The 22,657-nt window shown below is 33.9% G+C and overlaps 2 protein-coding genes across 2 annotated transcripts in view; one reads left to right on the plus strand and one right to left on the minus strand.

The window, feature by feature from the left end:
- Positions 1-12,635, minus strand: part of LOC140044256 (uncharacterized) — a 35,205-nt gene extending 22,570 nt beyond the window's left edge. The window contains exons 1-7 of the mRNA XM_072088734.1: positions 12,465-12,635; positions 11,893-11,955; positions 4,346-4,484; positions 2,498-2,591; positions 2,020-2,143; positions 1,665-1,708; positions 560-686 (exon numbers count right to left, since the gene is read on the minus strand). Of these exons, the coding sequence (XP_071944835.1) occupies positions 560-686; positions 1,665-1,708; positions 2,020-2,143; positions 2,498-2,591; positions 4,346-4,484; positions 11,893-11,955; positions 12,465-12,534 (661 nt within the window). The 5' untranslated portion in view covers positions 12,535-12,635. The remainder of the gene's footprint in view (positions 1-559; positions 687-1,664; positions 1,709-2,019; positions 2,144-2,497; positions 2,592-4,345; positions 4,485-11,892; positions 11,956-12,464) is intronic.
- Positions 12,636-12,737: 102 nt separating this feature from the next.
- The window catches only part of LOC140045148 (rac GTPase-activating protein 1-like), a 30,094-nt gene continuing 20,174 nt past the window's right edge, over positions 12,738-22,657 (plus strand). The window contains exons 1-6 of the mRNA XM_072089915.1: positions 12,738-12,821; positions 14,254-14,355; positions 15,459-15,600; positions 20,106-20,166; positions 20,503-20,775; positions 22,282-22,356. Of these exons, the coding sequence (XP_071946016.1) occupies positions 14,271-14,355; positions 15,459-15,600; positions 20,106-20,166; positions 20,503-20,775; positions 22,282-22,356 (636 nt within the window). The 5' untranslated portion in view covers positions 12,738-12,821; positions 14,254-14,270. The remainder of the gene's footprint in view (positions 12,822-14,253; positions 14,356-15,458; positions 15,601-20,105; positions 20,167-20,502; positions 20,776-22,281; positions 22,357-22,657) is intronic.

The following is a 22,657-nucleotide window of genomic DNA, read 5'->3' on the forward strand; positions in this document are numbered from 1 at the left end:
ACTCATTTGGTCGAAAAGCAATTATACTATGGAATTCATTACCGGAGGATGTAATATCAGTCAGTCAGGTCTCGAACAGGCATGGTCCAACCACCCTTTAAAATTTGCGCTGTATTCGAGATTTGATTTTATTTTCAAGAGGGGCTTATAGGCATAGGCTCGACTCCAGCAAATGCTGAGCTCCGGTAACAAGTAAGTTATTAAAGTTAAAGTTAAGCTTTTTGGCTTTAAGTTTAATAAATTCACGGAGTATTACTGTACCTCTGCCTAGTGACCTCTGCCTAGTGACCTCACCCCCGTTTGTTTGATTGTGAACAGCCTAGAGGCTATAGTTTTTATCCAAATCTCACAATAATGACCCAAAATCTTCAAGTTCAATTTTGAAGGGGCAGGGTGAAATGTAACAACACACAAAATACTGTTTATAATTGTGATTGAAATTTATTTTAAATGTTTGCAAGAAGAAAAGGAACAAAATAAATTATTGTGGTAATGTCAAACTTCAAACAAACCAATACCAATGAGTGGAAAAATAAAATGGGATAATGAACAAACTTACTACCACTGGATGAGTGTTGTTCCGTTTCAGATATTTTCCTCGTCAGCTTCTCTGCTTCTGCTTCTCGTCTTTGGTGTTTTTCTCTCATTTTCTTTATTTCCGCTGCTTGTAATCTCTTTGCTAATTCCTATACAAAAAATAGAGAGATTTTTGCAACCATATATTTATTTATGTCTTTTAGGCAATGTGGCCAAGAATTACCAATAGTAAATTAATCACTGTCCTATCAGATAGGTGGTAATCCCCCTGATACAGGGGCTATTTTGTGAACCAGTTCACCGGGGTAACCCCCTACTCTTCTTGAATAATGAACTGGGTTCTTTAAAGTGCACACAGGTTATAACTGTGTACACTGGACCTACGGTCCATAGTCCTTTAATATCTGAGAAGACTTGTTCCACCACCAGAACTAGGAGCTTGAACCCTTGCCGATGTTGTTGGCTCTTTAGGTATGGTAAACGGCGTCCCTGCCTTAACCGCTCGACCATATGAATATGATAACAAATTAGAAGGACTTTATACAAACAAAAAAGTGAGCTATATTAATCTAATATTAATAATTTTTAATTTTAAATCTTTTTTATTTCCTTGTTACAGTAAAACCCCTATTAAGGGGACGCCTTCAGAATCCAATTTTCTGTAGTGTTAAAGACATAAGACATCTGATTCTCTGTACTGGTATTGTATAGATTTCTCCAGTATCATAGCAATATTTGGTAATACAACATCATATCTTTTTTATATGTATCTCCTAGTATCATAGACCATGAAAACCATAACTCAATCTTACATGATACAGACAGCATATGTGATACAAATGAGATGCTGTATTACCAAATATTTCTACTGTATGACATTGGTCAAATATTGTAGTATGTGGAGATACAGCACTGAGAATTGGGTTGGGTGTCACAAAGTAGGGGTTCTATCATATTTTAAATTTGATTCTCGGATGTGTAAAAAGACAAAATAATACTTCTGTCATGTACCCAACGTCTTTACAGAACTTATTTTAGCTTCGAATAGAACATAGAGCTGTTGGTTGTATCTACATAAATGCGACAAGAAACAAGAACACGATTTAAAATTAGTAGGGACAATTTACCTCATCTGTTAAAACCTTTTGTTGACTATCTTCTTCTGGAATACCTAAAAGAAGAAGGGAGAAATTACATTCACAAAACAAATTTGGATACGGACCTCTATAGGCTCACGGCAGCTGGCAGTGCAGCGTCTAATTAGACAAACAATAAGGGATGAGATAGACCCGTACATTGGGGTAACGCTCCTCTAAATGCATTGGGTTCTTTAAAGTGCATACAAGCATGATGTGTACATTATACACATGAGAAAAATTGTATTACCAAGCCAACCAATCTCTGAACCTAGGCCCATGGGATTGAGAAGCAAGCATGAAAAGCACCATGTCACAGTGCAACTTTCTGATTATAAAACCTTACCTCCCACTGCACCAGCAGCTTCATTCTGTTGAGATAGTTGTCGAGCCAACCTCAAACTTTCTCTTTCCATTTTCTCTCGTTCCCTTTTTTTCACTTCTTCCGTTTGCAACTGTTTTGCAATCTCCTAAAATTCAACAACACTGTACTTGTCAAAGGTCAATCCTAAGATAATTTCAAGTGAGGGAATAGCACTAGATTACCTTGATTTTATAGTATACAACTGTAATTTCATAATTTATGCCTCGACACAGGCAAGACTATTCCATCAAATGATTGCGCGAAAAGGGTTTTGAACTGGAGCTGCACAGGCTTAGACCAAGCAAGGTAGGCCTAGAAAAGTTAGTAAGGCATATAATCCAATTTTACAGGGAAAACTATAATACTAGGGTAATATTTTGTGATTTTATGTGGTGGGCTTATGCCAGCATCAGTACAGTAATAATAATAATTATCTAAAACGCCATTAACGATTGACTACCTCATCTGTTTGTTCGCTTTCTTCGGCTTTTCTCCTTTCTTCTTCCATCATCTCTCTAAATAAACCTTTTGCTGTTTCTTTGTCTTGCTCTTCACTACAAATTAAAATAAAAAATATAGTGTATCCTCGGGGTGTTATCCCACTTCAGGTCTAATCCCACCCCTACTTTATGTCTGATTTCACAAACATATCCCTGGGTATAGTCCCAGTATTGATTTTTGGTCTGAATGTAGACCTCTAGCCAGTTCAGATGGTTTTTTCCAAAAAATAATTTTTAACTGAACCAAGGTTTCCTCTGGTATGGTCCCACACCACAATGTTGGCCCAATTTTGTGTTCTAGGGGAAATTAGATTATACCACAGGGTATGGGGTAGTAATCAATACAGATTATTTTTTTCAACATCAACATAAATGAACAAAACATTAACTGAATAAAAAAAAAATAGCTTATCCATCCTGAAATTGGCATTTCTCGCTATTGGATGCGTAAGAAACTGGAATTTAAAAAATTGCATATTTTTATCAAGTTAATCCAAATTTAAAGTCAATGGTCAAAAAGGGCATTTCCGATAAATTTTTAGTTAAACAATTTAAATAAGCCCTTTTCTCACAGAGCTGTGTGCCAGGAATGTTGCGGGAATATACCATTACCATGCTGGTATGATTGGCATGGCATCATGCCGGCATCGACATGACCTGCTTTAGACCTACAGTAGTAATATTACTCGGGATATTCCCCGCAATGCGAGACGGGCATTCTGTGAGAACGTAACGCCGTTATATTTAATTCCCCGTCGAGGCTTTGACACCTTGCGCGGTCAAGTGTATCACTTTGGCGCCGATTCAATTCAGTCCTACCGGTATATTGCAGGCACGTCTGTGTGAGAAAGGGGCTATAGAGTCAATCAAAATGTATTATTAGTGCTGAGTATTTTGACTTCAAAAGTAACACTTCCACACCTACTGGTTATAATTGCTAAGTTAACAGCCATTTTAGGACTTCTAATAACATATTGTTCCATACATCAGTAAACTATCCTGAAAAATTCAGGTTTACTGTAGCATGACATCTCTACCTTTCCCACATTTTTGCCTAATATGGTAAAAATGAGCTTTACTATTTCATTGGCTAATGGTAGAACCTGTAAACATAATTTATTTATAATACAGGAAATTGTGAGTCAAATACAGTCAATAAGAGATAATTTAATAGCTTTAATAATAATATTATGATGAGTCTATTCTTGCACAGTGTATTGACTGAGATTGTGCAGAGTAAGCTATTTTGATGCATTACATCACATAGGATGATGGATACCATGGCGATAACTTTTCTTAAAGATGACCTCTAAGAATGTCAGACAGGAAAGTGTGGGTGTTACGGCATTCAAACCAGGTCTTTTTGTTCTGTACACAAGTGGCAATTTTAATTAAGGATAAAACTTGATGTCACAACAAAATGTGATGGCATGATGACATCATATCACCACCATATTTGGGCACGACATCACACTTTTTTTTGTCAAAATAGTTTTAAAGTGTAGACAGAGCTTAAAGCTGTCAAAGCTGTTTTTTTTTTTTTTTTTTATTTGATAATAAATTTAAATTTTGATGATATAAAACTCTACTAAAGAGGCGACATTATTTGTAGTGTGCTCAATTAATTCCCTATTAACTTACATTATAGTGTATTTATTTGTTAATGGCAAGTAAAAAACTGAATATATACATACTGTACATGCAATATATCAATGACATCTTTAGCAGGAAAGAGTGGGGGGGGGGGGAGAGGGGGTAAAGAGGAGAAATGATTTGTATTGTGCTCAATTAATTTCCTATTAACTTACATTGACTTAAGCCTCTGTACGTATTCATGTTCCTCTGCAAACGCCTCTATTGCTGCCTCTGAAGCCAATTCCTTAGCAGTCTTTATGTCTTTGCGTACTGTACGCCGTCTACTTATGTTACCAGTGTAATGGTCACTAACTGTGGGGGAAAGAAAATATTGAAATAATTAATGAATATATTATAAAATGCTACATATTTTGAATTGATTAATAGGCTTTAAGAATATGTTCCATTTTATACTACGAACTAGAAAATTTTGAGCTGAATTTTATAATTTTTTAAATTTTTATTAATTCTGTTGGATACATTTTGTGACAATCTTTTGTTAACTTAATATATTTGTCTTTCAGTCTTTTCTTTTTGAATATTTTATTGCATGACTTTAGACAGCCTTCTTTAGGCAAAAATCAAAAACTATAATATAGCTAAAATTCCTAAAACCTCACAGGATTAATTACTAATTTTACTTGGCCTAAATTCATGATTAAAAACGACACATTAATTAAATAGGAGTTAATATTTTTAAAACAAATCTATGGGATTCAAATATGTGACAAAATTAGTCCTAAAAATGGCCACTGTCATGGGCAGCATTTGTTCAGTATTAGCATGCCTAGACTATTAGTATTGATATTCAATAATAATATCTAGTCATGCATAATGGCCATGAATAAAGTCCTTTGGAACAATGTTCACACACCCATTTGATTGCTAAACTGATATTTTATCCCACCATTCAATAATATTATTAGTATTAATACCTTTACTCCATTATTAATACAGTATAATAAATTTTAAAAAATTTGAAAAAAAATGTACTACTAGTCTAGTACTAGGCCTTATTATTAACCATTATTATTTCAGTGTTACAGTATCATATTTCATCAATACCTAATAACCTCTATCAAGGGGACAGTTTCAGGAGTCAACAAAGTGTCCCTGAGCGATGTCCCTTGAGTGGACGTTGGCCTTAGTGTTAAAACATTATATTGACTCTTGTGATCGTTTCACAGGAAAGTGTCCCCTCATAGGGGTGAATATGAAACATACGTTTACCGTACCCTTTTTAAAGACACAGTGGAATTTTGAATAATTTTAAATAATATTTATTTCGATCTTTAAAAAAGCTACAAAAATACCAGCTTAATTACTATTTTTGATTAATAGGACACCCTCCTTTGGGATACACCAATTCAGGGAACACTTTCTGTATTTAAATTAACGAGGGGCAATATTATATACTGTATGTTATTGTTTAACACTAGGCAACCCTTTATTAAGGGGATGCCCCTATTAAGAGAGGACACAGCGATTCCCAAGTGTGTCCCCTTAAAATACGGAATCTGTACTGTAGCTGACTTTCCAATAAAAAAATACAATGGAATGACACTGTATGAAAGCATGGAGCTATTTATAAACATAATTCTTACCCAACAAAGAAGAACACCCAATAAAAACACGGTGACACATGTGATAGGAATTCACAAATAAACAGTGTACAAGAAGATATGGTCTGCTAGATATTGACTGTTCACAATTAACAGCTTTAACAGATTGTGAGCATTTTTTTTAAATATGCCATTTTGAACAAAAATTGTATAGAAAAAAATATTTACCTGAAAACAGTATAATTTAAAAAGCAAAAAAAAAGTCAAAAAAACATTATTTGACCAACATTGTCGGTTTTTGGTTAAAATTAAACCTTTATTCTGTCTTATTTTTCATTCAACGGAAGTGAATAACTTTAAAAACTTCAAAATTGCCTAGTGAAATAGTGCATGATTACAAACATGTGTACCATATCATACATGACTTTATCCAGTAAAGCACCTAGATCTTACTGTTTATTTAGTGTTTGATCCTAAAATGTTTAAAAATTTTTCAATAAAACATTATAAAGTTTCAATGTTAAAGATGTATTGTCCCGTTAAAAATAAAAATAAAAAGATTTCGAAAAAAAGTGGGTCATTTTGAAGTATCATGATAGTTATTAACTTTCAGTTTCACCAAAAAATAGTTGGAAAAAAATATCATTTAAAGACCCCTTCCCTGCAATTTTGGACGTTTTTTGGAAAATAATACATATATCACTTTAAAAACATTAAACCATGTCATTCCTTGTCTTAAATGTACGTTTTATGGTAAATTATGATAAAAAGTGAGAAACAATGCACTACCTAAGTAGCTCGCGGCGATCGACTTCTCGTGGATGGTTAGGCCTAGCCTAGCTAGGCTTAGATTTGTAGGCCTAGCTGGTAAACATTGATAACGTACGAACATCGTACGCTAGCTATATACCTAGCCTGACGTTGCATAGTTGCTGCATTAATTGTCTTTCTATTTTTGCCAGACTCCGTTGATACAAATTGGGGAAAACCCGGTATTTTCGCTGAAAAGTTAGGAGTCTTCCATTTGTTTTGGCTTCACGATCGATCGAAAAGTGGGCGAATTACAGGTGAAAAACAAAAATATCAATCCGCGCGCAATGCATTTTGGGATTTATAGCGGGCCGCTATAATTATTAGAATCGATTTATTTTTCACATTTTTAACCGTTTAAAGACGAAAAAAGTTATCGCAATAGGACCATATAGTATTATTTTTACATTAAATATAGTTTGTGATCTTAAATTATATCTAAAAAACGTAGGGAATGGGGCTTTAACTGAAATACAGACGTTTTTTGGATCAAAACATATCTCATAATGCAATGCGCTTGTTTGGCTACTCTGTATGCATAATCATAAAACTTCCTCGCGATCTATGTGAAAACACCTTCTCAACCGTGACGAGTTGTAAACAATCCTAATTAGCACCATGCATAATGTATACTCATGGTTTGAAATCTTTGTTTACTTTGTTTTCCAGACGAAATGTAATCAAATTAATTTAGCTATTAATTACGTAAAATTGTTGTTTTTGTCTCAAATTTTCGACTTAAAGTGAATAACTTGAATATTACTTTGATAAGGCCAATTAAAATTTAGTATATTTTGACCTTCATTTTTTTGTGTTTCAAGGGACAATACATCTTTAACGATAAAAATGTAAAAGTATAGTTCTGTTAGTTAAAATATAAAGGCTTAATATTCCTAAATTTTCCCAAAAAATTAATACTGTATCACAAAAAAATGACTTTAATTTAATAAATTTTGTAATAATAGCTATATTAAAAATATCTTTCTTTTAAATCACTTCCCAATTTTCTCAATTTGTGTTTTTATTTCATAAAAGTTTTTTTTTTCATTTTCTGAATCATTTTACTGCAACTGTCATGAATTGAAATAAACAGTCTGAAAATAAAGAGCTTTATTTATTTTAAGCCGAAATTCAACAAAAACTTGAATAAACTACAAAAGTGAAACTAATGTGGAAGTGCAAAATTTCCAAGCCAATAATTTGATGCAAGTAAAAATAAAGTTTATTTTCTCTTTTCATTCTGTTCCGCTTGATTGATCTTTCTATTTGTTTCATTTGTATTGTAGTAATATCGTTGAATGATACATCATATTGGAAGTAAACGAAATAAAATTTGTTTTCTAGCATGTATTGACACAGTAGAACCCTTTTCGGCCCAACGAAATAAAATTTGTTTTCTTTTCGGCCCAACAAAATGTGTCCCCTTAAAGGGCCTGTCACACCTGTTTCGGCAAATCGAATGTCAATGTTTCATTTTTAACGCAGCTTAACGCATATTGACTGTTATGAAAACAAAACAATAACGTTCGATTTGCCGGACCTGAGCGGTGCCAGAACAGGTGTGAAAGACCCTTAATAGAGGTGTCTTCTAAAAATAATATATTCCCCATTGATCATTTTAGGCTGTCCTCTTAAAGGGGTGTTCCTTTTTGAATAGGGGTTGGCCGTAGATTAAAAAATAATTTCACATTGATTTCACAGTAAAGTGGCTCGTTAAACAGAGTGTTCCCTAAATATGGGTTGCCTGTAGTATTAAATAATATTTTCAATTGATTATTTTAGGTTCCCTCTTAAAGGGAGGTTTATCTTAAAGGGGTGTTCCCTGAAAAAGACTTAAGGCCATAGTTTTAAATAAACTTTTCCCACTGATCATTTCCTGTAGTGTCTCATTATCAGTGGGTGTCTCATTAAAGGGGTATCCCAAAGGGAGTCCAATTCAGTACTCCGAAATAATCAACACTTGAATGAAGTATTATAGTATACAAATAATGACTGTTTATGAGTGCGATGGTACCAATAATTTCATTCAGTGAAAATAGAATTTCATATTAGGTCTAGTATATTAAATTACTACATTTATTACTAATTTGTTTGTGTTTTTTTTAAATATTAGACTACAGTTAGCATAGGGCCTAAATAATAACATCCTGATCCTGATATAAACATTAACATTAAATTATTAAATTATCCTCTAGTTGATCAAAATCAACTTCCTTCCTTGTCGGCAAATAACACTGTACAACTCCATAAAGCTCTGTCTACACTATCAAACTAGTTTTACAAAAAAAGTGTGATGTGTCCAAATATGGTAACAACAAGTGATATGCCCAAATATGGTAGTCGCATGGTGGACACTCACATCACAACTTTTTGTTACATAAAGTCTGATAGTGTAGACAGAGCTTAACAAATGTTAGGTCCAATGGACATGAAGAAGAAGCCCCAGAACTGTCTTTTGAGTTTGAAGGACATTAACTCCTTTTATTTATCTCTGGCAGTAACTCATTACTTAGTGAATGGTGGGTGATATGAAAATGAAGCAGAATAGAATGAAGAAGACTCGTCATACAGTAGGCCCACAATGACCTTTCACGATCATGTGACACTTTGATTAAAGCTCTGTCAAACAGAGGTGTCCAAGAATATATGTTAGAATTTAGATCTCAGAAAAAAATACTGTATGTGCCCTGTCTGTATATTGGATACTACTCAAACTTAAAGACCCCTTCCCTGCAATTTTGGACGTTTTTTGGAAAATAATACATATATTAGGTATCCCAATGAAAAAATTCAGATTAATTTTTTTACATTTTCTTTCAGTTAACCATAAAGAACTTAATGTAATTAGCATTTTGCGATTTAAATGATTGAAATCCGATTACCCGTTCTAAAGTTATGGTTATTTAAAGTGGTAAAAAAATATACGATTTTTTGCCTAAAAATTGTGTTTTTTGCAGTTGAAATTGGAAGCATTTTTAAAAGGTTATAACTTTTACAATAATTAGTTAAAAGTTTTGAATTTTGTTAAACCTATAGATATCACAGAGTTGTACAACTCTATTTTTTTTGGAGCCTCAACGAAACCTATTTTTTAAATTATTGGTCCGCAAAGTGGTAGGAAAGCATTTAACGCCCATTTTTGCTGGAATTCCCTAAAAAATGAAAAAACTGCAATTTTTCAATGATCTGTAACTTTTGAACTACTGTACTAATTCATTAAATTTTTTTTGTACTTGTTAGAATGTAGTGTATATTTCATTAATAAATATATTTTAGATGTGTATATGAAAAAAAAAAATTTTTTTAATGGTGAAATTTAAAATTATAAAAAGAAAAAATGAAAAAGTATGTTAAAAACGGTGTGTACTGTTTCCTTTCTTTTACACTAATTTTCGGTAAGTATAATTATTAGAATATTTTAATATACTTTATATTTATAATTTCAATCATAAATACTATTATATATAACTTTTGAATACGTAAAACAAGATTTTAGGCCCATATGATTATGACACCAAATCTAAGCTAAGTAAGATATGCTCTTTTAAGGCAAACGCACAATATGGGTCAAAATAAACTCATTTAAAATAATCAATGTTAATTAAAACAATTAATTGTTTACCTGAATAGTATATATAACATTATAAAAATTGTTTTCTTTTCGTATTATTACGTTATTAAATTGAAATACGGAGCTAAAGTTTAGGCCAAGTCACGGCTTACTCGCGATCAGTAGTCGCTCCGTTAAAGTATTTCGGTCGCAGTTAATGACTTTCGGCCGCCGTATACAGATTCAAATGTAACGTTGGTAAATTAGCTTAATAAATTTCCTCGGTACATTTTAACCTAACGCATTTGCATTGTATACTTGCATAATAAATCTTCCGCACATTACATCAATTTTAAGTTGTTAAATTAATGTGTAAAACCAGATATTCTACGACGGAAAAGGACATGTCAATCTCCGACATCGCTGCTGTCACACATCTCGCGTCGAGCCGGTCGAACTCGAGCGAGGAAAACTAAACAACGTGTTCAAAATATGGAACGTACCATTCGCTGATAGGGTGCATTAATGTATTTAACGGAAAACGCCACAACAAACACGCGCGTATTTTAGAGTACAATATTTTACTCACTACAATATTCACCGGATTATAATGGTTGGATCTTTAAAATTTTGAACGGGATTTACGCCTCATGCACCATTTTAAAATGTAGTTCGCTCAATTACCATGCACAATACGTTTGTAAACTATGTTTTATCGATTTCAATGTAGATTTAGCTATAATTTAATACCAAAATCCATAATATTTTTCCATAAACGGTGAATCAAAATTGGATTTTTGTCACAAAAATTGACTTTTCGTTACGAAAAACCTATTTATAGAAGACGATTTTCGTATCAAATTAAAGCTTATTTAAAGCCTGATAACATACAACAAAAATTAATCCGCTAGCTCCAATGGTAATCGTGCGATCGTGTTTTGAAAACTGATGGGGATTTTCCGATGAGGTTTTCAACGCGCGGAAATCGGCTCGACGGGATTTTAGAACCGTTTTAAAATCGCATTTTCTCGGCAACTAATTCATTAATTTTAATTATAAACACACTTATACAAAGATTAAAACAAGTACTTTCAAACAATATAAATTTTATAAGTATTAATTAAGATTGAATACGATTTATTTAACATCAAAGTCATACTACTTTTTCGAATTTCGTCAATATTTCAAAAGTGATACCCCTCTGTGCGCTTTCATTGGGATACCTACATATATATCACTTTAAAAACATTAAACCATGTCATTCCTTGTCTTAAATGTACGTTTTATGGTAAATTATGATAAAAAGTGAGAAACAATGCACTACCTAAGTAGCTCGCGGCGATCGACCTCTCGTGGACGGTCTTAGGCCTAGCCTAGCTAGGCTTAGTTTTGTAGGCCTAGCTGGTAAACATCGATAACGTACGAACATCGTACGCTAGCTATATACCTAGCCTGACGTTGTATAGTTGCTGCATTAATTGTCTTTCTATTTTTGCCAGACTCCGTTGATACAAATTGGGGAAAACCCGGTATTTTCGCTGAAAAGTTAGGAGTCTTCCATTTGTTTTGGCTTCATGATCGATCGAAAAGTGGGCGAATTACAGGTGAAAAACAAAAATATCAATCCGCGCGCAATGCATTTTGGGATTTATAGCGGGCCGCTATAATTATTAGAATCGATTTATTTTTCACATTTTTAACCGTTTAAAGACGAAAAAAGTTATCGCAATAGGACCATATATAAATTCCTTAAAATGTAATAATAAACCATATTTTACAAGAAAATTAATATACGCACATTCTTCCTCTTGTAGTGTGTGGGCAAGAGCACCATCTTCTAGAACCCCAAACTTTTGTCGAACTGTGAAAAGAAATAAGAAGTAATTATATTATATTAGTATATTAATATTAATTACTACATTTATATATTATTTTATACTTTTTTCCCCTGTTTTTTTTTAGCATTGCTTTATTCTTATTAGACTAGTGTAGTTAGTAGAGTTAGAGAGGCTAGCTATACTATATTAATAATATTATAAGGCCTGGCCCTGGCCCTACTACTACTAGGCTAGGCCTAGGCCTATATAGGCCTCTAGTGTAGTACTGTAGGCCAGGTGGTGAGGCTCTAACTAATAATTTATTTAGGCCTTATCTAGGCCTATCCTGACATAAACATTTTACTGATAAATGATCAAATTATCCTATAGATCTAAGCTAGGCCTAAGGCATAAGATGGTGTGTAGGCTTAGTAGGCTACTCCCGGTGGCCATTAACACGTCGCAACCTCCGGGCTCCATTCATTCATCCGTCTGGTCCTTGCCTTCCCCATTTGATTGTTTAACTCTCGTGTAAACAAATCAGTAGGCCTACCTTTAACGACATTTCCTGAGATGGGTTTTGGAGCCGGTTCAGGTGCTACCTTATTTTGTACTTCAGCCATTATATTTTTCTGTTAAACTATGAAAATCAATTACAAAAGTAAAACAACATCACCAAATTCCCGATTCCACAGAATTTAACACACAAAACAACAACACAAAAACTTCGACAAAAACTGTACTTGATGGCGCTATAAGGTCAAGGTTCAAGTGTTGGAGCTTTATGATTGGATCTAAGAATTATTTGAATAGCGACTGCGAAAATCAAATTCACTACTTGCGACGAAAGAAAAAGCTTTTCAGAAATCGGTATTGTTTGTCAATAAATTTGCATCTTTAAACTTAAAAGGTATGTCATACTATTATTATATATTTTTCTTTAAGGTTTTTTGAACACTTATTTTTTACAAATGCAAATATTAAATGTAGTAATCTACGATAAAAGAGTATAAATATGGGAAGGCTTGGTCAACAATAAATGACCGCTGGAACTGGCGCGAGCAAAAAACCATGCCACCATGCCGCCTCCTTGATAGTTATGCCAGGCCTAGGTAGGCTAGTGTTCATGAATTGCAGAGAAAAATAAACGGCCTAGCCACAGGGGGTTGCTAGTGGAATAGGCCAGTATAATTCTTAATAAGTGTAGGCTAGCTGATGATGGTTGAAGTTCAGTCAAGTACAAGTTAACAATCAATTCCTAATTAATTTTTGAATTTCTTTCACTTGACTGTCACTTGTTTTTTTTTTTACAGGCAACAAGATTCTTCTACTTCTAGACTAGGCCTAGGCCTTTTTTCAATTTGCAATCCTTTATTCTCTGAAATTTTAATTTGTCAAATATGGCCTAGGCCTATGTTCAGTATCCTTAAAAAATACATTTTTATAGGCCTACAAAGATATTATCAAAATTTTTACGCCGTGGCTAAAGATACGGTACTGTATTCTAACTTCGGTTTACTAAGGTACGGTAAAATTGCATTACGTCATAACCAGCCAATGGGGTGCTGGTACGTGTGTGACGTCATCGCATAATAAGGACTTTGGATTTTTTTCATATCGCGAAAACAGTGATCAACCGCATTTTCTTTATGCTTCATTCATGGAGGTATTTTTATACCTCCATGCTTCATTTATCGCCGTCGTGTGTGACAAAAACTAAATGTAGCCTACCTTTGTTGTTATTATTGAAAAAAACATGTTGATTTTAATTCTAGAATACAGAAAGCCGTTTCAAAAGAGGCCTTAGGCCTACTTACTACGTACTATAAGTATAACCTCATATGAGTTTGTTTGTGTAGGGAAAGCGATGCCAGGTTGGGGCCAGCTGCATGTGTGCGCTTATTTCTGTGACTCAGCTCTGGGGCTACTGTCTAAATCATATTATTTGAGGGCCCCTTTATTGTCCGCATTTGCTTGTTGTTTATGGTCACCATTGTAAACAAAGTTTAATAAAAAATATAGTTCTAAATCCCGGTCTAAATAGGCCATTTGGAATAAAAATAAAACCCTCATCAGCGCACACACATCCATGCAGTCTGGCGCCACCGACAAGAATTCTCTACACAACAGACGCGATATTAAAAAAAATCCAAAGTCCTTATACGATGACGTCGCACACGTACCAGCACCCCATTGGCTGATTATGACGTAATGCAATTTTACCGTACCTTTAGTAAACAGAAGTTAGAATACGGTACCGTATCTTTAGCCACGGCGAAATTTTTAATAGGCCTAGCCTAGGCCTATATTAAAAAAACAGAATTGATTTTTTTTTTTTACAGGTGTAATTTAAAGCAAAATGACAAAGCCTCATAAATCTATAGTGGCGGTTCTTGATGAGATAGTTGCTTACTCCTCAGCTTGCTCTAGAGGAGATGAAACGGGTAAGAAGCATTAATTTTTGTTTGTGCTAGGCCTAAATTTATAGAGCTCTCTAATATTATTTAGGCATTTCTTTCACTCAGCTTTTTGCAATCAAACACTCGCCATGAGGCCACGTATAAATTTTAAAAAGTGTAGGCCTAGTTGATCGTTGATTCACCCAGATTTTTGTGATCAGACATTCGCAATAAGGCCATGTAAACATTTTAATATTGTAGTACATCATTGACATTGATGAAGAGGGAAGGTTTTTTTTTGTAAGGTACAACCCAGAACAAAATGAGGTATGATGAGGATTTTTAATAATACTTGTGTATTTATTTATATTTACAATTTTTAATATGTAATTTCATGCCAGTTTTACATGTATTTCCATATTTTATTATGGACAGTATGTTCCTTGTAACCACCTTTTCTTTTTCAACTATCTCCAATATTACATTGTTGGACACACTTACATTTCTTTGTTGTATCATCTCTTTGGAAGAACTCCCACCTTTTGTCAAGCATTCACCCATTTAAATGTTAAAACTCATTTATTTAGCAATTTTCAGGATACCATAACCATTGTGTGTGTGTGGTGATTTCAGAATCGTCTGCCCTGCATCCCAGGATGATTATAAAATCAAATTACATTTATTTACTTATTTACAGACCCTGATAATAAATAATGAAATATAATAAAAAGATAATGAAATGCAAAGCAATAGATAATTGATATAATGTAAACAGATTTCCTGGAAAGATGAGAAAAAAATTCTTATATAGCAAGCCTTAAAAAAAAATGATAATGAAATATATTTTATCATGTCAGTCATTTAGAATTTGTTTTCTATGTCCAGAAGGGAAACCTAAAGTAATTAATGCAACATAAATCAGGCTTTGTCTTTTAAGGCGAGCGAGTGCGATCACTCACCTAACGCACTCCTAAACTGCCCTTGAGGAGTGCGATTTACAACACGCCTAAATTTGGTAAACTTCTACACCAAAATACAAACAGCACACCTACAGCACCCCTGAATGTATTAAGGAGTGCAATTTGTAGCACACCTATAATTTTCATAAGACAAGGCCTGATAAATGTTTGATTGTCATTTATTATTAGAATTTTTGAAGTTTGCAAGGAACCAGGAAGATTGTCGATTGAAATGGTTAAAAGCAGAAGAGGAAAATCGTATACTTCAAGAACGAATCTTTCAGCTTCAAGCCGAGAAAGAGGCATTAGATGTGAAGTTGAAACATGCAAGGTAATTTGTTTTTAATAAATATAATTCCAAACACTACAAAAGATCAACTATGATTACCTTACTTCAATGTCTACTATTCAATTCAACATTTATTTCGACCAAAATCAAACATAACACACATTTACTAAACAAATAAAACATAACAAAAAAGTATCATTTGGTCAAAGGACGACAGAGACTCGAACAAGTCTGTCACTGTCGTCCCCTCCTCGTAGACACAATTCATAAGAAAAAAGAATTACACCAAGTACACATAATCAATTTGTGTGTGTTCAATAGACACATGAGAATATTAGTTTAGAAATGAGAAACTCTTTCAATTCTAGAAGTTCTCTTACTATGGATATCCCTATCACTTTCCCATGAAACATGTTTTGAATCGCTACCACCAACCTATGTTATTGGGGAACTTATGCTGGGTCCTGAATTTATTCCTTCAATATTTAAAAAGCAAGTCAGACATTGTGGGATAATCAATAGAAAAATTATGCAAATTGATTTTAACACATTACAGAGCAAAAGACAATGATCTCTTTTGTTTAACCATTAAAGTTATCCTTTAAAGGAAATTAGCTTTTATAATATTTAACAATAGGAGTCAGGAACACACCTTATTTAGGGAACACCTTATTTAATGCACCAATAAATTCTGATACAATACAATACATGATGGTAGGCCTAATATAGAGGAACATTTACTGATCTCTTTTCTCCAATTGGGGCTCAGGCTATAACATCTAACTTTATCATGGCTGTAAATCAAGTTTGTAATTGGTTAAAATGTGTTAAAGAAAAGAGTAAGTTGCAAAAGAAAAAGAGAAAATCCATTCAGTAAGTATTTTGTAAATGTACATGATCTTAATAAATTTTGAATCATGCTAGGAATAGGTATCCCAATGAAGCGGATTTTCGTTACCGCGATTTTAACACGTTCGTGAAATTTCAAAAAGTGACGTGTCTTTGAAGTTAAAAATATACTATTTCTGATATACACATGTGAATAAAAATTATATGTCTGGGAAGATCTTGTTTAAGGGATTATTTTCATATATTTTTAATCTATGTTTATTAAATATTTTAATAGAAAACGCGAGTTAAAAATGAGGTACAAAAGCCGGCGAGCCGAAATCCGCGCGCTAAAAAATAACTTTGGAAAACACCTACCCATTTTCAAAACACGATCGCACGAGGTCCATAATAGGTGGTGGAGTAATTTTTGTTGTATGTTATCAGGCTTTAAATACTCTTTATTTTGATATGTAAATCGGTTATTATTATTATGTACATCTGCCTCAAATGTCAATTTTAACGATAAAAATTGAATTTTTTAGTCTTTCTCATTATCAAAATCTGGCTAATTTAGTATTGAATTGAAGCTAATTTATATTTCTGTTTGATAAACCACATCGTTTTATTTGACTTTGCGTGGACCTCGTGCGAAGAGGCCAACAAGACCAACCACTGAAAAAAATAATCCCTACCATAAATATCAGTGTTTACCATTTTCCTTACGGGGGGATTCAGTTCTCCGTTTATTACTAAATTATCGTCGCCCACACAATGTGCATGGTATGCATGTATTAGCGCGTTAATTAATGATTGGATAACCCCTGCAGTGGACTGTTCCATTTTCTGAACTAGTCTTCGCCGCACACGAGGCATGTCGAAAAATGTCGCCTCTCATGGAATATTTGCTTCGAAACGTCAATTTTACCGATTTATTAAATTATTTAATAAGTGGAATATTTATAAATCTACTATATAAAGCAAGTACGTTAGGAAGAAATGTACCGAAGAAATTTAAGAAGCTTTGATTTTGCTATGCAGCGGCCGTAAGCCATTGTATGTAGGCGGCCGAAACGCGCTTTGGCCTGTGTTGCCGTTGTATGTCTACGCTGTTTCTAGGCCTAAATTTTATTCCGTATATTTCAATTCAAAGTGCAACTTTCGGTTAGAATAATCGAAAGGGAAATAAAATTAAACATGCTACAATTATACCATTGAGGTAATTACTTTGTTAAATAAAAAATTTCTTCCCGATATTTCTTAGGCAGAATTTAGCGTCAGGCTTTTATTTAGACCTTGCTAGCTAGGGGCCTATCTTAACTTGTAGTAGGCGCGGCCGAGTCTACGTTCGGCCCGGCGCTCCAAATGGAATCGAACACATAATAAGCACGGGCTTAATTCTTATTTTTGGCGGTTCGAAAATCAATTTAAATAATATATGATTATAAATATAACTTTAAATACTAGAATTATTAAAAAAATGTATACTTACGAAAAATAATATTTAATGAAAAGAAACAATACCCACACAGTTTTTTAACGCAATATTTTTTTTTCTTCACATTTTAACATTTTTTAACAATATTTTATGTTGTATTTCAGAATTACCTACCTGTCAATATAAATAACCTTACTAAAATACATATTACATTTTATGCAATGCAAAAAAAAAGAAGTTAATTCACACATTGGTTCAAAAGTTATGAATCATTTAAAGACAGGAACTTTTTGGGCATTTTTGAGACATTGGGAAAATCACGCGTAAAAAGCCCTCGGACGAATTTTGTAGGGCGATATCTAAAAAAAAAAATGTGGAGGACACCCAAAAAAAAATTTTTCTTGTACAACTCTGTTGTATCTATGGGTTTGGAAAAAATAAGAACTTTAAAATTATTAGTATAAAAGTTATAACCCTTCAAAAATGGGTTCAAATATAATTAGAAAAAGTGCCATTTTTCAAGCAAAAATCACTGTTTTTTGGGCACTTTAACGGACCATAACTTTTGAATGGATAATCCGATTTCAATCATTTAAATTGCAAAAGTTTATGTTCAGTAAGTTCCTTCTGATTAACTGAAAGAAAAAGTACCATCATTAATTTGAATTTTTACATTGGGATACCTACTAGGAATTAATATAATTTAAATTTGTGTGCCTATCTTACCTGGATAAACATTATGACCTTTTTCCCCATTGAAAAACAAAAACTCAAAATAAGTTTAAAGATACCCTTTCAAGAAAGTGATCTCTCCCAAAGACCCTTGGAATGACCTATAATATTTTCCAGATTATTTGAGTTTCAGAATTCATTTTAAAATGGACCTGAAATGGAATTTCGATTTTCAAGAAATTCACACATGTTATTTAAATGTATCAAATTAACACAAACCCATACAAATAAAAACAAAATGTATATTATTTTGAGTAAAAACGAAATTTTAAGATACCATGGTAAATTAGCGAAAATTACTCACGCCATTGCAATATTCTATTTCAACGGCCGTCGGAAGCCTCTATATTCACGACGTCACATATACACACGATGATCGAGAGCGTGTATGCCGCCCGATAGTCAGTGAATGATCGACGGCCTGGAAAGATACGCGAAGCGTTGACACTAATACTAATTTATTCAATATCTAATGTTGTTGAAATATAGGTCCCTAAAATGTACTTCGTTTGTTCTAAAACCCGAATTTAGAAGGCCTACCTCCCAAACCTTTACTAGGCCTAGGCCCCCAATCCAGCGCGCGGAGTCGATCCACCACCCACATCATGCGGCGAGGCTCCGTTTCATGTGCATCCAAGGACCAAAGCGATATCAACAACTTGCTGCGCTCATTGTCAAGCCAAAGTAAAATATGAATAAAATTCGTTTTCGAACTGCCTGATTCGTGACAAATAAATTATCATCTCATATTACTAATTTAATTCTGCTAAACTAAAAACTAAAGAAACTAACACATTTTAGCAGCAGTATAAATTACGAACGATATACAAAATACACGAACGGAAAATATTGATACGCATCATTGCGCACGGAGCTGTATCCCGGACAACGTTGCCAGGCCAACTTCGGTATTACCAGAAAAAAACCATTGATTTTAAGATTTTAAATCGTCATTTACTCGATGAATAACCGTTTATACGGTAATAATTTTATCTAAAAAAATTCTAAATATGTTTCTGCAAATGCACAAGCATTTTTTAGAAAATACTCCATAGATTTCAAGAGTTATAGCCAAAAAACTGCAAATTGTCCATTGGAGGGATAGGAATATATTCGCAAAGTGACGTCACCCGCGAATTTTTTTGATTTTCAAATGGGGCTTTCCCCAAAAGGGCCAATTTATATTTTGTAACAATATACATTCTAGCAACACCTAATAGCCCCAAAACATCATTCTAAAATGAAAAAAATCGAAAATCCATTTCAGGTCCATTTTAAGGGAGAAGAAAGCAACGATCCTTTAGGGGTTAGTATTCAACTACGGTAGTCGCTAATAATCTCTTCAAACTTCTCGTATAGAAACAGCGAGGAGTCCAAGCAGACACAATGCATTGGATAGACGTCCTGTCCTCTTCGTTTCACCAATCAGAAATTAGATAAATAATAATAGAAAAATACTATAAATTAAAACATGAATTACAGTATAATTTGTATTTGGTAGGAAATTTGTAATTTTAAATAATTTAAATATAATAATTTTCTGTTACAGAAATCAAATTGACATCGAAATGCAGAGACGGAGGAAAGCTGAAACAGGACAAGAGGAACTGGTAAACTGACTATATTTCACTTTCTTTCTGTTAATTAAATAATTAGTAAACTTTTAGGGTAAATTAAGTGTGAAATTCTTCATCTTATTGTTATGTAACTCGGGAATTAGAAACGTCTTTGATTCTATTCTAAAGCTCTGTCTACACTATCAAACTAGTTTGACAAAAAATGTGATGTGCCCAAATATGGTAGTGATATGCTCACATATGGTAGTGATATGACATCATCATGTACATATATGGGCACATTACATTTTTTTTGTCATATAAAGTTTGATAGTGTAGACAGAGCTTAAAAGGAACCTAAATGTTGACAGATTTTTCTCTCTTTTTTAGGATCGGCAAGTTTGCCTTATCCGTGAGTTGCTAGGAGACGGTAAACTGAACACTTTAAATGATAAAGATCGGGAAAGTCTAGCCTTCCTGAATGGCACCGGTTACAATCAAAATGGCACACCGATCCGTAGGTTATCAGCCATCGACGAATCTGGCGATTTGCTATCCCCGTCTGATATCAGTTACGATCACACGGAAGATGATCTGGATACGTCCTACCTTAGAGACGGAAAGAAGTGGCGTAAGAGGTATGCCCAGCCTACACCACGAAAGGTATGTAGTCTATAGAGGCTTACTGTAGGATGGCTGTCAAATTACTGGAAAGAATTGGCCATTCTTAAAAGTGTGGTTCTCATTAGGAATGCAAAACAAGGACGTAGATATAAGCAGGTTGACCAATGACAAGCAAATAATTCATCGCTTGGTCAAATCACCCTTGCTGCGCTTATGTCTTTGCATTGCATTCTAGTGAGAACCTAGTTTAAACAGGTGGTTGATTGAAAGAAAAAGTTATCATCTCTCATGCCACCTCAGCCGAACTATCCAATTATATTATCTTTTAAATATGAACTCAAAACATTCAATTCCAACTGGAAAACCATCAAAACCCATGAATTTATTTTCACATTTTTAACTGTACACTTCCCGTCAAGGCTAGTTTAATAATTATTTCGTCAGGGGAAGAATAGTAAAAGGCTTCCTACTTTTTTGGAGTTTTATGTGGTTAAGTTATCAGATGGCCTATATTGTTTTGTCAACTCTGTAACATGACAACAGTGCTGATTTTTCCATTTTCCCCCTAACTACAGTCGACTCCGCCTAAGTCGAATCTAATGGGACCGGTATAAAAATTTGAGTTACGCGAACTTCGACTTACAGATTGCAAAAAAAAATGCTAGGCCTAGGTTCACTCACTAGCCGCTCTATGGCTAGGCCTAGTAGACCCTGCCCTGTCGCGATTGCGGCCCACGCGATGAGCCTTCTTGAATTGAGTTTGCTTAGCTAGCTAGCTAGGCCTAATAAATGCTAAGCCTCTTTTATCGGCAATTATAAACTGTATTTTCTTTTATGGTTTAAGCCCAAAACAATACGAAAATGTATAATAAATACATTTGGGTTCTTATTCGAAATCGGTATCCATTGTTCATTGCAATCTGTCTAGCACAAAATAGGTACAGTACCCACAAAACGTCACTCAAGTTCTCAACTCTGAAATAACTCATACACTTATACACTAGCGCGAGTTGTAGGACGCCGCCGCCTATACTATACAACCTGCTTGAGAAAACGATATGGTCCCACATTATCCCCTCTGTCGTACGTTTCTCATCGGCGTTTTAGCGCGTTGTTGCCGCGTGATTTGTGACTTCAAATTATACTATATAAATCACTAAAGAATGTGTGTATTTGGACCGCAAAAAGACGTCGCAAGTGTATATTATAAAATACCTGTTTTTCCATTTAAGTGCTTGTAATCCCATAATTGTGTTAATATATTCATTTCATAGATCTTTCATTTGATCTAGATTTAATTTTCCAATCAATTTAACATCATTATTTTGTCATTACTAAATTGGATCAGGTGATTTTAACTTGCAATTAAATATTCTCAGAAAATTACCTGAAACCGGTCAATGCGTGTCACCAGTTAATTTGATTGGATGTGCCTGTGGTGTTGAGTGTAGTGATTGACACTTCAGGATGTAGACAATAATGAACGCAATGAATACCTAATTAGTTTGAACTTTTGTTAAATAAGCACTTCATAATTTTTTTCAGAGGCCAAGTGCCCCACCCTTGGAAGAAGATGATACACCACCAAAGAAGAGGTCTATTGAGCTTACAGCAAATAAAGTATGTATTGTTATTATTGATGATAATTATTTATGCAACATTGTCACAAATTGTAGAATTTAATTCAAGGTGACATTTGTTACAAGCATGCACAAGGTACTCTACAAAAAGTTTTCTAAAGGCCAATTCAGACTGCGTTGTACGACGAGGCCTGACAAGTCATCTTGTAAGGATAAAGGTACACATGTTGAATGTTCCCAGTGACCTAAAAAGTACGTCTAACCATATCTCAAGACGTCTCGTCTGGATTCAACTTGGACATCACTGACGAGTTTATAAACGTTTCATTGGGCCTCATCCG

The sequence above is a fragment of the Antedon mediterranea genome, chromosome 3 (assembly GCF_964355755.1).
Source record: "Antedon mediterranea chromosome 3, ecAntMedi1.1, whole genome shotgun sequence".
Lineage (NCBI taxonomy): Eukaryota > Metazoa > Echinodermata > Crinoidea > Comatulida > Antedonidae > Antedon > Antedon mediterranea.